At 39.6% G+C, this 17,885-nt stretch overlaps 1 protein-coding gene across 1 annotated transcript in view; it reads right to left on the bottom strand.

Annotated features, from left to right (window-relative positions):
• Positions 1-12,477, bottom strand: part of efna3a (ephrin-A3a) — a 67,759-nt gene extending 55,282 nt beyond the window's left edge. Inside the window, exon 1 of the mRNA XM_041967416.1 lies at positions 11,897-12,477. Coding sequence (XP_041823350.1) covers positions 11,897-12,006 — 110 coding nt within the window. The 5' untranslated portion in view covers positions 12,007-12,477. The remainder of the gene's footprint in view (positions 1-11,896) is intronic.
• Positions 12,478-17,885: the final 5,408 nt, after the last annotated feature.

Raw genomic sequence — 17,885 nt, 5'->3', positions numbered from 1 at the left:
ATAACATCAAAACAGTCAGAGATGTGAATTTCACTATGAAGAATCTCTCAGTTTTTTTCAATCAAACCCACTGTGTTTCAACCAGCAGTCAGAGTTCCCAGTGAAAAGACCTCCTGTTATTAGACTTCTTTTAACAGGGGGAATCCAGCTTCTGCAGTTGTTGTGTCACATTTACTTATCCTATTATACTGTACACAACAACCTCAGGCTATATGCATTATTCTCTTTGCCACATCATTTAACTCTTAACGATATGCCCTTCTGTTGTTCCCACTGTCATCACAGTCTAATCTTCCTCTGTATCTCTGTCATTTTCTATATTAGGAGCTTATTATTAATTTCTTGTGCTTTGCCCTCATTGCCTCCCTGACAGGCCTCTTCTTGGCCCTGTCGCTGACTGCCACCTATGACACAGGCTTCCACAAAAAAAAAGATGCTGTGTTTCTGCCTTGCATAATATAGCAAATCAGTGTCACTTCATTCCCTCGCTTTTTTTCCCACTCAGTTCCTTTCCTCTTATAATACCCAAACACACACACACACCTGCAGTCCCTTCCGGCTGTAGATCCCGGTGATGATGACAGCTGCTGGGAGGGATTTCAGAGTCCTGCCCCAACAGCAAGCTAAAAATCAGCGAGTGTGTTTGAATATGTTTGTGTAGAAAGAAATGCAGTCTGAATGAAGAAGAACAGTTAAAGATGGATTGATAAATGGAAATATAGAAATATATTTCCCCTGATTTTACAATATTGCCTCCAAGCAGCTTGTTCCATTACGTTACACATGAGCACAAGAAAAAAGCATTGAGGTCTTTAAAGATATCCCACTTCCTGACACACCATTAATATTCTCCATACACACTCTTCCTCTCCTCTACATAAGGATATCCCCTTCCCCCTTTGCCAATCCCCACTTCCACTCCACTCCCTTCCTTTACATGTCTATGCTGCTTCATACTGTATCACCCTCCCACATCTTTTTTTTTTTTTTCAAATTCCCCTCCACCAACACCCCTTCTTCCTCTTCTTTTTTGTTATTTTTTTGTCACAACTTTTTCTACCTCTCCCTCCTGGGAAGTGGCACAGAATCCCTTTAAGTGCTGCAAAAGCAAATCTATTTATCATAACCATCAATCTCATACTGTACAGACCTTATCCAACAATGAAAGACACACTTTATACATACAAAAACGAATGGCAATGGGCTGCAGAAAAAAAGAAAACTGCAGCTTTTCTAATGCCTTTTTTTCTATACTAGACAGCCATGAGCATCTGCATTTGCAAGCAAAATGATTTCTAAATAATGATGATACAACATATGTGATTCAGACTTTCAGTACTGACAGTGTGATAAATTAAAGGGAGGTAAATGGGCGGTAGGGCCCACTCTCCTCCCACGCACGGCAATGCGGTTGAGCGAAGCCGTCTTCTGGGACTTCCCATTGACTCCACACAAGGTGAGAGCGGAGCAGGAACAGAAGGCTGAGGGAAAACACTTCAAAAAACACGGCAGGAAGACAGAGAGAGCTGCTGCTCTGCGAGGCAAATGCAACCACCAGAAAGGAAACACAGGCGTGAGCGAGAGACTGACCAAAAGAGACAGAAAGGGCTAAGGCATGCAGACAGGATCATTACTCTGCTTTCAAAGACAATCAATCAAGCAAGCATGTACGTACACACACACATACACACACACAGTAACCAAGACAGACAATAAGACATGAAAACACCTTAAATGCCACCTAACAGCAGCCAGACAAACACAGAGTGAGAGCACAGCAGGACATTGATATTCCAAACACCCACACACAGCATGGTGAGGAGCTGAGCTCGTCTCTTTGCTTTTCCCAGTTTTACACACTAGTCTAGACACAGGCCAGTGCTTCATTACACAGGTCGTTACCATGAGAAAACAAAGCCATTTTCTGACATATACTATACACAGAGATGTTACTTTAAGACTATAACAGTTTTAGAAGGAAAACCCATCAGATGCCTGTTGGATGTGGCCAAAAACTGCCAGGAGAGAATTTTTACAGTTTAATCAGTGGAATATAACAAACATTTCCTTAATAATCTATCAATTAATGGTAAAGAATTCAAAATGTTATAATAACATCAATAATCCCCCTACAAATTACCCTTCCAACTATAGCACATGCAAGTAACAGACTGCAGTCTAGAGCTGTTCCTATAACCCACACTACACACCAATCAGGAGGATGGCAGGCAAAAGGAGGGGAAAGGATCCTCCACCCACACCTCCACTGATGGAGAATGCCTTTATGAGTCACATATTGTCCATGTAAATCAATGAGCAACAACACCAGGAAGTTAAAGTGGAAAAAATGCATGCGTGTGAGTAGAAAGACATGATTATGCATGTGCCGTAGCTCATGTATTAACCATAAATGAATTTACACATCAAGGCGGCAAATGAATGCTCAAATAGATTTTTGATGCAGACCAACACAAGACCTGATTAAATGATGAGGTGGAAGATCTGGAGTCGAGGATAGAGTGATATCACAGAGTTAAACTCTAATCTGCTGACTTTGTATTATATTATATAATGCACTGTTTGCATGCAAGCGTGACACTGCAGAACATCACTGCAACTTCACTGCATCCAATTGCTTATAGTATAATTTGAAAATATAGCTGCAAGCAGTATTGACTGAGATCAAAGCAGAATGCATACATTAAAAACACATCTGTTCGCATTAACACTAAATACATAAATAGCTATTTTTTTTCTGGCAAAAACTTGATCACCTGTTGCTTTGAATACTGGACCTTTGTATCCCCATAAACATGATCTACTGCCTTTATTACTGAGTAGACCTGATTTTTTTCATAAATCTTCTCACAAACTGAGGCAAAGACTGAGGTGTTGTACTTATTCATTATTTACTTGTTTTGTTCATATTGTTAAATATTATAAATGCCATTTGATTTAAGAATCTACAGCGCTAATTAGACAGGAATTAATTGGGGACATTTGTGTCATGTGGAATGATTTTAAATATATTATAAAGATTACAGGAATGGACATTTGTCTCTCAAAATCTGGACATGTTTGGACAAAAAAGGAATTTTTTAGGACTTTGTTTAGGCCATTGGAGTAAACGCTGTTTTAAGTTACAATAAATAATTTGTTGTAAAAGCCACACCTACTTCAACTGATCATGATTTATTTTTATGGGTCAATTGAGTCATAAACCCTGATCATATGATCAAGTTTGCATGCTTTCATACAGCCAATTGTGAGAGACCAACTTTCAGAATCTGGGACGCTACCTGCAGCTAAAGTAAAATGGACCTAATTACATATGCAAAGTGAACACTTTGTCTGGAATTTCATGTTGACTTCTTATTAATGGATTAACATTTTGAAATCTTGAAAACTTCCGATTAGTTAAATCATCTGAAGATTTTAGAATTTCTTCACAACATTTCGTCTCTCGGTGAAGAGATGCTCAGAAGAGATTAAATGTATAATTTTAAGCAGAGTGAGGTATTAGGGACAATGTTGTAAAGCTTTAAGATCTATGTATTGTGATTTTTTTTTTTAGTGACTAAATTAGATCCTGATAAAGAGGCGATTTTATGTGGGTCATGACATTTGAATCCATCCACCTCATCAAGATGACTGATTTGGCTGGCATTGTGACATAAAAAAAGAGCTTTCATGGTTTAAAAAAAAAGTTCAGTTCAAAATGTACCATTAGCAGGACTAAAATTTATGTCAAGCTGTCATTGAGAGCTGCCGGGCTGTTCACTGCGACAAAGATATTTTAACTCTAAAGACACGGTTACTGATCGACAAATGGAGGAACATGCTGAACTCCACTTCCACTCAAGCACTAAAAACTCAGGGAAGCAGAAATGTTGGAATGGTTTGGCATCAGTGCCCACTTAGAGTTATGTTAAACTCTAGCGGATATGTCTCCAGTGATTGGTTAGAGAAAAATAAAGAAAAAAGCCCATGCCCTCTGTAAATGGAATAAAGTGAAATAAAGACCAAGATTGTAATGAGTTGCCAGTTCCGTCTGATATCAGGCAAGATGAGATGACTTTCTCACACTATTTTTATTCATTAGAGAAATAAGTTAAATGACTGACCATAATAACTGAATAATACCCACCCTTATTTTATTTTTATATAATGTTATAACGCTCCCCAGGTCTGTACAGTCCTTACAGTCTGGGCTCAGACGGTACTGGCCTGAGTGCACATGCAGGTACATTTTAGAACTGCTACATGTTTATTTATTCATTTCCCAAATGTGATAACATTTCCTCAGCTTTGAGTTGGGGCGAGTTGGGTGGAAGATGGTGGGATTTGTTGTTTTTCATACTTTTTTCAAATACTTACAAGTTTTTCCATTAGCATTTATAAAGCAGCTTGAGCCAAAAAAGTGCTTAATAAAATGCTAAGTGCTTTACGGTTTTATATAAAAGAGTTATATAATAAAGCACAACTGATTAATTGAAATAAAAATAAGTAAATAAACAACGTGTTGTGTTTTATGCCTTGACAGAGATCCGCTTCAACCCCACAACCCCGTTTTGAAAATCATGGTGAAAATGTGTTATTTTTTTTATTTTTTTATTTATTTTTTTTATTTATTTTTTTTTTTCATTTTTCAAATGGCTGAGATGTTCCTTTATGGGAAAATATCTCAGTTTAAAAATATAATTGTCAAGGCTTATGGGGGTTTGCTACAGTTTTATTTCTGTTGCTTAGCTTGTCTGTGAGTCTTGTGTTTCGGCTTGCCGTTTTATTTTGTAATCATTCCCTTGTGTTCTGTTCACTTTACTTTCTGCTCCCTGATTATCACACCTGATTTCTTTTGCTGATTTCCTCACCTGCTGCTCATTTTGTCATTAGCTCCATGTGTATTTAGAGTCTTGGTTTTCAGAAGCCTGTTGTCGGATCAGTGTTAGTGTTTATGTTCCTGCGTTTTTCAGTTTCTATGTCATCCATAATTTCTTATGTTTGATCAAAAAAACTCTTAGACACCACTTGTATTCAACTCCTCTGTCTTTGTTCTGCATTAGGGTCATTTTAAAACACCTCATTTTCATTGGACTGTGGCAATAATGGCATACTTTACACTTATTTAGAATTACATGCCTAAACTGAGCGGTAGAAATGACTAGGGGTGACTTTCACAAATGTTTTTATTTAATTTAACCTTTATTTTACCAGGCAAAACATTACGAACTCATTCTTATTTACAATGTTGTTCTTAAAAGTGCCAGAAAGCACCTATAAGACATGTTTAATGTTTAAGAAGATACAGTACAGCCACTAAAAATGCCCTCTTCCAAACAGTGGAGCAGAATATTAAAGGGTTAACTCCAGATGCTAACTTTTAACAGACGTTAGCTTCCTCACAACAATATAACTTTGATTTTTGGCAAGAGGTAGCTTTCTGAACATTTCACTTGACTTACACTTTCAAACTCCAAAGATTTTCCTATCTGAAAATTTTAATTGAAGATTGTTCTGATTTAAATGTTCCCTCAAACAACAAAGAAAAACAAGACACATTAAGTGACTGGTTGTGGCTGCTCCTGCTGTTGCTGAGGGGTCATATTACTTTTTTGCCATTCTGGATGTACTAAGCACCTGAGAAAGATTTCAATTTTCTTCAAATGTTCTCATTACAGTGATGACGGCAGCCAAAGGGTCTCAGACCTTCATATAATTACATCTTCAGTAGGAAAAATCTCAATTGTAACAGAATATCTAATTATTACGCTGCCCATATCTGAAATTGCCCTCACATAAAAGGAAAAGTGAAGCCGTATCATCCACTAAGCTGTGAGGACAGTTTCCACTTCTTGTAACACTGTTGTTGTTAAAAACCCAAGAGCATTAGTGGGAAAACCTGTCACGGCTCAACACCTGAAGGGAATGAGCAGAGAACAAGATATGACAGAGCGCAAACCTGTGTCCTCTCTCACTGGTTTTTTTATAAAGGGGCACTGATAACTGAGGGCGCTAGTCTGTGTAAAATACCCCCTCAACTGCTACACCTCAGAGAAAGCCTTCTGCTTCAATAAAAAAAAAAGAAAAAAACATTTATTTTGACCAGCTGCTGTGGCTGCCATATCGTTTTCCGAGCCATGTAGCGTAACAACACCCATTTCCCAAATAATCAAGCTCCAGCCAGTGACCGTCCTCCTATCAACACCTTTGATCTTTTTCCTACATGGCAGCCATTTTCATCATAGCAGCAATGTAATTTCCCAGTGGGTAACGAGCACTGTGGTGCAGACTTCCAGAGTAATGTACCGAGGAGCCACCATTCGGAAGTTGGAAAGCCCTCTTTGTAGAAAGCATTTGCATTCAAATCATTGAGTCTGAAATTGGTTCTACCTGTCTGGGATCTGGACTATCTCCTGTGGGTTCCCACTGGCAGTTAACTGCAGTTTTTATAACCCTGGACCGCAGGTATGCTAATGGCCTTTGATGGCCTAACTATGTTTTTCTTCAGGCTCCTTCAGCGATAGAAGCCCCCTCATCTGGGTTAGCTCTTGGATGAGTCCTGACACCTTTCCATCAGACTCAATGAACTGCTTATAAAGGCCCACCAAACCAAGCAATAACTCACACTTATGCAGGCATGGAGTGGATCTATAGAGGCACCAAAGAGGATAAGGACACAGAAACACCAAGATGGAAGACCTAATCATGACAGAATATCAATCACAGCTTACACAATAAATTATACAGGGAATTTATATAAAATAGTTTATCAATTATAAAAATTAGAAAACACTGACTGCTTAAAAATGATCCAAAACTGAACTTAAAAAACCAAATGGTCACTTATTCTAACTCAAACAAATCATAAAACAACAGACTCAAGCTCAGAAAATCAGAAAATCCATCTGACATTAAATTGCACTGTATCCTACTTTAACTTTCTTTTTTTGGTGTTGCACCACCAGCTAGTCATGTTCATGCTTGATCAGGCTCAAAACTGGCCACTTCCGGTCACCAGTCGATCTATCCATGTATCTCCACTCTTATATTCCAGATGGATTAAATGCCCCTTCCTGGGGTTTTATCAGCAAGCCCAAGTTTGAATTTAACTGTGCTGTCAAGTAGAAGTAATGTTCCCCAATATAGCAGCGTTCCAATGAACATCAAAGCATATCTGCTGTTTTGTTCATCTCTGTGATCTTTTCTGCTGAGGTCAAGAGAATAGTGCTACAAATGATTAAATCTAGAATAGCAGGATTTCTTGACTCAGGTCTCCATGCCATGCAAATAAGCAGTGAGACATTTGACAAAATAAGCATAAAATAATGTCACACATGGCCCTTGAATCTGTAAAGCGAGCTGCAATGTTCTGATAAAATTGTTTCAGGTTTATCTTCTAGGGGGAAAACCTACAGCTTGTTTAAGTGTCACAGATTTTTTATTATTTATGTTGCACTTTTTTAGACACAGACCTATTTAAAATACATATTTCTCTTTCATCTCTGCCCGCCTTCATGTGTTTTCTCTGAAGTTGCCGCTACAACTACACTAAAGCCTTGTTTAGTGCACGCACACATAAGGCCTCCAAGGGGGGCGAACCCCAGAGCAGTGACTGACAAGCCCGTAACAATCAATTCTCAAGCATGATGCTCCAAAGCTGCACTTTCCCGACCTGAGCTTCAAATGCTTCATGGCAATTTACTGACACTGCAAATCAAATTATAAATACATTTGGAAATTGATCACCTGAAACACCCAGATTGATTGCTGCCGAGAAAGCAACCTGGTAGTGTTTTTGTTCAGCCCAGGTCCATTTGCCTTCCCATACCATATAAACATATTGATCCACACACAAACTCTAAGGTCTATAGAAACCATTAAAAATCATCTTAGTGTTTCCCCATTCATTTATGTCAGTCATTGTAGATTACATAAGCTAAAATTGTCCAAGATTTTTTTTTTCATCAGTCATAAGCTTTAAGGAACCACTACAAATCTATTGTTTAATGAACCCAGGTGATAATAACATTAATTAACCAAATCAAACTAATCTTTTAGGTGTCTGAATGAAATATATAAATAGAGAAAGGTTTCAGATGCTGACACATAACTGGAATACTTAGTGACATGTTTAATACAAAAACACTTCAAAAGGCCAGTTTTCATTTTTTAATCAGTGTTATTCTCACAATGGCAAGTGTGGAGAAAACTACACTAATGCTGCTTGAGGCGCTTGTGTGGCACGATGAATGCAAAACAACAAATTGAATGCCAGTGAATAAGATGCATTTGTATGCAAAATTGCAGAGACAGCCAAGAGACGGAGCTGCAGGCGAGTGAAAGTGCATGTAATCAGGTAGGAAATCTCCTTGTCTCTTGAATGCTCCGTCTGCGCTGTGGCGTGCAGGTCGTTGGGGCAGGTGAATGACTAGAGCTATTGTCTCTGAGCATTGGTCCACATGAATGACCCGGCCAGTGTCCACATTTGCACGGATCAACTCCTGTGGGTATCATCTCCTCAGAAAACAGACGCTTCAGCACATTCAGCCAAATAACTTAACTTCCATATCCGGTAAAAACGCACGCTTTCCTTCACCTTTCCTGACTTTTAGCAAACTCAATCTCTCTTTCCCCTGCTTTTGTTTCTTCCAAAGGCTGTTCTGGTTTCCACCTTTCCAGCATGTTACCCTTCCATTCCACCATATTATCTCTTACCTTCCTTCACAAAAACAATTTACATTCCTCTCTATCCTCATATATTCTCAGAATGCTCCTTTTCTATCACCTCATTCTCTCCTCTTTATTTGTCATTAATAACTACCTTTACTGCAGTTTAACTTTCCTCAGTAACTTACAAGGTAAAGCAGAAGAGTCTTTACCCATGCGACACCACCTCCAACTTTAACTTGGTGTAAACTCTCAGACTGACCATCTTAGTGGTTTGTAAGCTTGTTTATAAAGCACCTCAACTGAACATTGATCATAAAGTCTAAATTCCTCACACTCTCGGGGGAGCCATTTGCCAAGGTGATAATTTATTTTGTCGCACTGGATATGGTGTGTCAGGAATTGGGATGTTTTTTCATCAGGCGGGCTTGCAGCTTGACAGACACCATTTCAGGTCCAAATAAGGACTATAATGTGCTGGATGAAACACACAGAGCTGTAAATCACTCAGGTTCAGCCACAAACAGGGAAAGATAGCTTTCATCTTGCTGAGCAGGCAAGGGAATGGCAATTTAGCAAAGGGATGTGTGGCACGATTTCAGACTCAATTCCCTCCCACACCCATGCAAAGACTTTGTGCTCTGGTGTTCCACTAAGTTACAAGCATTAATAGGGACATGGTGTGACTTAGGGAATGAGTAGGAGATTGAATGAAAGCTGCTCCCCGGCTTTCATCAAGCTGACACCGGGTGCCCAATTACGGAGATGTGCCCTGTGTAACCAGGGAGGCCAAACACCTGATGGTGAGAGGTGGCAGGAGCACGGGACGCTACATGCGAGTAGGCGAGGCTACCGCAGTGCACCGCTGCTCCTGCATGCTCTCAAGATGTTACGCATCGCCCCCTCTAATTGGCAGATGGCTTCAGATGCGAGATGATTTAATGGCCTGCGTGTGTGTTTTTTCCTGCTTCAGTCAGCCATTAGCAGGGACATCTGTAACGAGTTGGCCGGGTGTACTGCTGAGAGCGGAAGCTGAGACCAACACTTTCTAATGGGGGGGTAGTGCAGCCGTGACAGACTTGGGCCATGATCAAAGCACTCTGATTTATTTTCTTTGGGTTATTATAATCGAGACATCTTGTTTCAAATTATCCAAAGCAGGAGAAAAACCTACAATAATAAGTAGTCTGATGTGCCCCCCCACCCCCCTCAAAAGCTGCAAAGAATCACACAGCACTGTATTTCCAGGTATCAATTGTGTGACGACCTACTATTGGCTTTCAATACACCAGAGAAAGACATTTCTAGCTGAACATATCCCAATAAAGCCATTTTCATGGCTTTGGAACAAACAGCTTGGCTTCCAAGTGATCCCATTTCTTGCAGCTGTGCCGTAACCATCTGTGCTGAACGCTGCGCTCAGGGGTAAAACATTATGGCCTCAACCAGTGTTTGGCCCTAAAGGCTTCTGCTTTCTGGCTTTGTGTCACTGCCTTAATTTCTTACTGTTCCCTCCTGATTTTGTCTCTATAACAAGATCTGGGTGGGGGTGGGGGGGTGGGGGGGCTGTGTTGTAGAACAAGTGAGGCCTTGAGCTGGTTTTCTGTACATGTAGACAGAGTGGTGGAAAAATGGTTTCAAACTTAAGGCCTTGTAAAGCCTGATGGCCATCGGTATTCTTGCCATAGCCTCTGTGGATTTGTCTGCTACCTGCAAACTGGGTCAGTATTTGCATTATTTTAGAGATTTGTATCTTTTCATGAGGAGAGGTTCTGCACACACAGGCATGTAAACCCACACCTGCACTTTGTTTTTCTCTACTTTCCTTCTGTTCTACATCTGTCTCACACAGAGTACTCTGGGTTCATTAATTTGTGCACATATTTGTCATTTTAACACATAAATGTCCATTGAAAGCCACCAAATGAGCCAATGTTATGATGAATGGTTACACTGTGCAACCACTGCTTTGTTGTTACATGCTGCAAGACTTCATTAAAACTGAAAGAGAGGACCAATACTGATTACAACACTGAAAAACTGTGATTTTTACAGCACTTAAATATAACTTAATCTCAGTTCATTTCTATTCATGTCACACAGATGGGATTAGCTCCAGTCATAAATCAGAAGTAGTTTTAAATGCGACACTGCCATTCACATATTAGCATTAATTAAGAGGTGACAACGCTGCAAAAGCCCTTTGACTGTTTCGATTAGGTTTAATCACCATTTCTTTTACTGCAATTCTCTAGCAAAACCTTCAACTTTCATACTGCTTCTAATTCCAATCATTGACTGTTTGTGCTGTCAGCTGAGAGATGAATGAGGGACCAGGAGCAGATGCGTGGGGATGGCAATGATGAGATGCAGAAAAAAGGTAATTGAGGGGGACAGACTGGCTGGTGAGACACAGTAGAAAAATAAGAGCAGGAAGAAAATAACCAAGTATGAGATAGAGAGAGGCGATAGGGGAGACCTGCATCTGAGGTGAATACAAATGGACAAAGAAGGAGCACAAATAGAGGAGGAGTGTGGAGCCAAACAGTGAGGTTGTGTGAGGAGAGATAAAAGAAAGTGAGAAAGATGGATTCACTGTTGGCTAATGAGAAGACAAAGGCAGTGGGATCCACATCGATCTCTGCCCCACAGCAAGCTTATACATGTGGAGAGAGATTAGAGAGCCTGAGGATGCTTACCTGAGGTAAGCAACCTTAGTGCTGTTGGAGGAATAAGGGTCCAAGAACTGATTCTGAGGTGTGTGTGTTTGTGTGTGTGTGTGTGAGAAAAAGAGAGAAAGAGAGAGAGGGGGGGACCAGTACCTAAGTCTGTGTGTGTGGCAAGCAGTGAGTGTCCACATGCTGGTTTATGGAAGTTGCTACATGGGGGCAAAAAGGCTAACAAACTACTCACAACCTGGGAAGAGCATAAATGGAAGAAATAACGACTTACAAAATGAGTCATTACTATGAGCCTGGGATGGACTTAATGTTAGAAAAATCAAATATTTATGTTGGAACCACTCACACAGTTTCCCACGGGAGATGCAACACTGCAGAGCAAGAAATAATAACACTCAAAAATATCTTAGACAATAAATTTCCTATATTTCTCGACACTTCAAATAAAAGATGATAACCAATGTCCTGTAAACAAGTTACCGGTGCAGGTGCGCATCAGTAAAGAGTATTTGATGATGTCGGACTGCGTTTTGCAGAAAGCTACTTACAGCAGGTTCGAGCTGTTCCAATACACTGCATGCCGGTTGCTGGCTCTGGAAAGGTGCAAGTTTGTAAGCACCAGCGTGATGAGGCTGATAGAAAACGTTGTGAGAGCCATAATCCCTCCGCTGCTTGTCCAGCCCTGGTTCCCCTCTTTCTTCTGCGTCCCCTCTCCTTCTGTCCCGCGCGACGCGTCTCTCACAACATCCCAGCGGCCAGAGAAGCGCGTCTTCAAGTTCTCAGTTACCTTAACAACGGGATGACTTCTGCGAGATTACGTTTTCATCAACTCTAATTCCATTGCGAAGAGACCCATGTATTAGGCATCTTTACTTGAGCCAGATCTAGTCTGCTTTTTCCCCCGCACCCGCTGCGCACTTTTAAATCACTCCTTCTTTTGTTTCCCAGTTCTGCTTTCATTAGAGGGAAACAACACAGGTGATGAAAAGGCAGGGCAGGTTACTACATTTCCAACTAATAGCTGAGGTCGGTGTTTATTGGTCTTTTAACACAGCGCTTAAAAGTCGCATCCGATTTTTGCTGGGAGTATTGTGCACCTGCCGCTTCTCTCAGCAGCAGCAGCAGCAGCCACACGCTGCACACACAGCGCTACAAACCCTCCCTCTCATGGCCGGGATTGTCTTACACGTCCATCTAGTCGGATGTCCCGCCCCTTCGCCTCATGCACAATTCGTGCACGGCCTGTTTGTAAAAGTGTGTATACCAGATGATGGCAGCCTGGTGCAAAGACAGCTATCTCAACCTTAACACCTGGAAGACCAATGAAATCATCATCCATTTCAGGAATACGAGGACCACACAGCACTCAGGCCTGAGCATCAACGAGGAGATGGAGGGTGTCACAGACTTTAAGTTCTGTAGGACATTTAAGAGGATCTGAGTTGGACCACCCGCATTATGAAAAAAGCCCAGAAGCATCTGTTTTTGAGAACAGTGAGGAGGAATAAACTTCCCTCACTTCTGCTGGAGAACTGCACCAAAGAGAGTGTCCTAACTTACGGATGCACTTAGTTTGCATAGAAGATTGTAAAAGTTTATTACGCTTTGTACAGTTGCATTTTCTGGAATGTAAAGTCCATTAGTCCTTGGTAAAAGTTTTTCATCATTGTACTTTTGTTTTGTAAATGTAATTAGGGTTTCTATGTTGTAAATGTGCATTGCGAGAATGTAAAAGTGTTGCAGTAGATGTAAATTTCTATCAAGAAAATGTAAAAGTGTTTCACTCAATGTAACATTGTTTTGCACTTCCCAGCCACCGTAATGGGTCAAAGTCATGAAAACTCAGACCAGCAGACTCAAACACAGCTTCTCCCCCATCCAACCACCTGTTGCACTCTCAGTAATTCTATAGACATTTTAGCTTACACATTATTGCATAGTAACTTGCATCTTTATTTAAACTTGCATCTTTATTTATTTACATTTAATATTCTATTCTATTCTATTCTATTCTATTCTATCTGTGAAATGGATGTTGAAAACTGATCATTTTTGACAGTACACATTTTTTAAAATATCTGTGGCATTTAAGTAAGACATTAAAATTTCATAAAGACAAGGCCATAGGGATCACATTCTGTTGTAGTTTGAAGTGAAGGTGAAAATTTGAGATATCATTTACACAAACAAAAGCAGTTAAGTTTGTACTCCACTGCCTCTCTGTTTGGTCAGAGCCAGTCAGTCAGTTCCTGCTCCTTACTATGAATTTCATAAGTGAAAATAAGTAACTTATACCCATTGAGCATTTTCATATTTCAAGGACAAATAATGTATTATCAATGAATAGAGCAAAACATATTTGTTTTTGCATCAATTTCATCTCCAACCAAGTATCTTACAGTTCTGATTTTCTCTATCCTTATCCCTAATCTGTATCTTCATGTCTTAGAGTTCATAACCAAACCAAGTATTGCATCTATATGTCTACAAACAAGTAGCCTATAGATACTTTTGAGATCATCAAGCTGCACTGCATCTTGGAATAGGCTCATCATCTTAAGAGGAATGTCATTTGTTTGGAGACTACCTTGTTACCTTTGTTTTGTTTGGCTAAAACATTGGTCAACTTCAGTGGCAACGGTTAGAAATAGAGACAAGAGAAGAAACAAAGTGGACTTACAGCAAAAAGTTGAATCACACTTCCAAGGAACAACATAAGCAACATGCAGTAGCTCTATATGCTTGACTTGATTACACTGATGCACTATACCTCTACTAGAAATTCATGCACATTGTTAACTATGTGGATTATGTACTTGGCATTAAATTAAAAGTTACAAAACCAAGGAAACCTTTGAAAAGTTTTGCATTGGCAAAGTGCAAGATTTGCTGTATTTTGTGGAAATATGATCCCCTACTGAATGCAGCTCCAGTTCCCCCCCGTAACTATGAACCTAAGCCAGTTCTAAAACTTCCATAAACATTTAATATTTTTTTTCCGAGTCTCAGATAATAGTTTCTATAAGGTGTTCTTGTATGTTTGTGCTCTTTTGCAAATAGTGCCATTGTAACCGAAATGTCCAATATCCTACTTGGACCACAGCTCTCTTTCTGTGTTGTGTGATTGACCAGGACACAGATGTTGAAGTTCAGCCTAACAGGTAGCGTGTTTATTCTGGAACAGAAATATAAAAAGCTCAGCAGCATGAAAACAACACTCCACAGCCGTCCTCAGTACACCTATTTTTTTGTGACAGTTTAATGTACATATAATAAATCTTGGAACTATTTAAAAATGAATGTGTTCTTATGTTTGACTTTCAATAATCAGATGTTAATATATGATTTTAGAGAATAGTCTTACAGCTTAAAAATATGATCCTTGGTTAAGCTTTGTATGCAGGGCCTTCTTATACAAAAGACGGTCTTAGTCTAGGCAGGATTTTTACAATATGCCATATGACCAAAAACCTCTTCCTGTTTATGAACTACACAAGAGTAGGTAACTTCTCCAAAAGTCCTTGAAGCATACAATTGTTCATATCACATGCTCTGGATTTCCATTTCAATTGTATTTTGTAATCTATGAAACATTAAACAAACCTTGGGTTAGGCCATGTTTTGCCCCACCGACATGCGAAATGTTTTTAATGCACTAAACAACAAAAATGGTAAAAGAAAGTGATACACTGAAGGCATTATCTGTATCTGTTTACTTTTTTTCCCCCTTTGTAAATATAGCTTAGATTAACAGTTTACTTTAGGGTAAAGCTGGAAGGACATAATAAAGACTAAAATCCTCTCTTGCTCTGAAGTGACATGGGTCCACTTCAAACTTCTGTCAGCAAACAGAAAAACTGATGTTGGTGACAATTTAAAGAGGAAAAATGCACAACGGTGGTTAGGAGGTCTCTTTAAAACTAGGTTCAGTATACAAGATGTATACTGAAGTATACAGTAAAAGTAAAAAATGGGCTTGATGTTTGTCTACACTTCCAGGGGAGCTCCGCAGAGGGAAGTTACCCACAGGGAGTCCTCACAACTCTTAGTTTCAAAGGCTCCCATGGATCCATCTAAAATACATGGCAGCAGAAAACGCTGCAAGCTGAAAACTGAAAGACATTGTTTAAAACATTAGGGGCTCCAGTGTATGTGTTCATGGGATTTCTTCTGTAAAATGTATATATTAAAATTAGTTTAGTCTTTTGGTATTTTTAGTGAAGGGTGTTGTATATGTAGTAAAGTTGTTTTAGATTCAAAGCTGAAGCCTAATGTTTGTAAGGATTAAATTTAGATTAATTTTCAAAAATTAATACAGTTACGGCAGGCCATCGCAAGTATATAAATAACATGTGTCTGAGTAATTATGTGTGTATTTGTGTGCATATTGTGCATATTTGTGTGTTAAACAGTGAAATATAGACAGTGGGGAGAGGGGCTGAAAATTTGTAGACTTTAATTAACCTGTTTAATTTTGCCGGTGGTAGTTTAACCACTCTATCTAGCCTAGCGGCAGCCACGGCATTAATGGCTGAGTTAATTCCAAATATTAAGCATTAGCCTCAGTTTGATTAACTCTTCCAATTTCATATCTTGTTATGGTGTCCTTTTTGGAAGGGATATCAGTGAAATTCACACCCATAAACATGGTTGCTGTTGCTGAAACTTTAGCTGGGTGAGGAAAACATTCATCTGAATAATTTCCACTGATAAATGAGTGTTTATTGTGTTTCTTAGGAGTACCTGAAGGTCACAATTCACACTTGTTTGAATGCAATGAAGCCTGAATTAGCTAGATCCACTGCCTACTTACACTTTTTCTTATTCATTCATTCTGTCTAGTTTGCTCCTGTTTGCTCTCAGTCACTCTGTGTCTCTCTGTTGTTTTTATCTGATGACGCCTCTCTTGAGTGCCCTCCAGGCATGTTGCCGTGGCGACAGGAGTAAAGGGGCGAATGAAAGAGCAAGTACCATCACTTCCTTTTCCCCCAACTCCTCCCTCTTGCTGTCCCACCACCTATCTTTGCAGCTCCACTGGATCACTCGTCTCCATCCATTTGAACATTTGCCATCCTTTTGTCGCCTCTCACTCAGGAGGAAAGTGCTGTATATGTGGAGCATCTTCCTTATAAACTCATTATATCTTGCTTCCTGTTGTGTGTGCCGACCACACAGCTCCAAGTGAAAGTGAGATGAAAATATAAGGAATGACATTTAATATGTTTCCTGGACCTGTCTCAAACAGCAGAGGCCCAAATACATATTTATGATGTGCTTTGTGTGGATGAGTGTCATAACTTATTGAACACATTTGTTCTTTGGAGTTTGCACCATGTGATCACTGTTTATGTATGCTTATTGCCTCCTGCAGCTTCTGCAGAACCACCGTTTATATTTAACTGTAGGCACTGGTATACAGTGTAGTAACCATAACCCTGACTTGTTACCTTGACTGTGAATCTGTTTGTGATTAATTCATGAACAGCAGCTATAGGCATATTGATTATTCTGATAATTTACTCACATCAATCAGTCCTGACACCTTCATATATCCTTGTTGGCTAAATATTGATTTCCTTCCTCTTTCTACTTCATTCCTGTTGTAAGCAATATTCCAGTGAAGAAATGTGCTGGATGCTCCCACAGTGGGATTTTGCTGTTTTTCCCCAAGGCTTCTATCTGAGCTTACTCTAATTTCCTACCCCCATCTGTTCGCCTTTTTTGTATACCTCTCATTTTGGAGTTATCTCAGCTTTAATGTTAATGGATTTAAAAGAGGTGCTCGTGATTGAGTTTAATGTCCGGTGGTGGTGTCAGCAAACAAAGATTTATTTGACTAATCAGTTAATTTGGTGAAATGTCAAACTTTAAATATAAAGCAAGTGTGACAGAAGTAAGTAGAGAGGCAGAAGCCTTTTGAACACAGCAACTGAGACAAAGAAAAAAAAATCTCTGCATGGGAATAAGGGTGTGTAAAAACAAACCTCTGGCCTGCTGAGCATGTTCAAAAATGTCTCGGGAAGCTAAACTCCATTTTTCTACTGTCCTCGCTTCTTTTTTGTGGTTTGTAGCCCTTTGACTTTACTGTTTGTCTATGAGTGTGACAAACCCCCAATAAAAGGTTATGTTAGAGAAGTACAGGAGGTAACAGAAAAAAAACCTAGAGGCACAGATAGATTGAGGTAGGGCATTAAAAGAAAATAGAAGGAATTATTAAGGTGGTAGAGAAGGTTACAGAAAGTTAGTTTTAAAAGAAGCATGGAGAGTAAAAATTAAGACACAGAGGCAACAGAGGTATTAGGCACTGTAAATGGAAGAAAGGCCAGCAGTGAGTGTTGTAAATGGCATGGTGCTGGGTAGAATCCTGCCCTGAGCGCCAGGTGGGCCTACATCCTTTTGTTCCCACAAGTGTAATGTTTAACCTGCTTCGCCTCAGTAAGTACCTAGCTGTGCAAATGGCTAATGTGATTGTGCAGATATAAGCCCAGAATAATGGCATCTACCAAGCAATCAAGAGCAATGTTCCTCTGCAATGAA

The sequence above is a fragment of the Melanotaenia boesemani genome, chromosome 17, assembly GCF_017639745.1.
Source record: "Melanotaenia boesemani isolate fMelBoe1 chromosome 17, fMelBoe1.pri, whole genome shotgun sequence".
In the NCBI taxonomy this organism is placed as follows: Eukaryota; Metazoa; Chordata; class Actinopteri; order Atheriniformes; family Melanotaeniidae; genus Melanotaenia; species Melanotaenia boesemani.
This window is presented reverse-complemented; position numbering and strand designations above follow the sequence as displayed.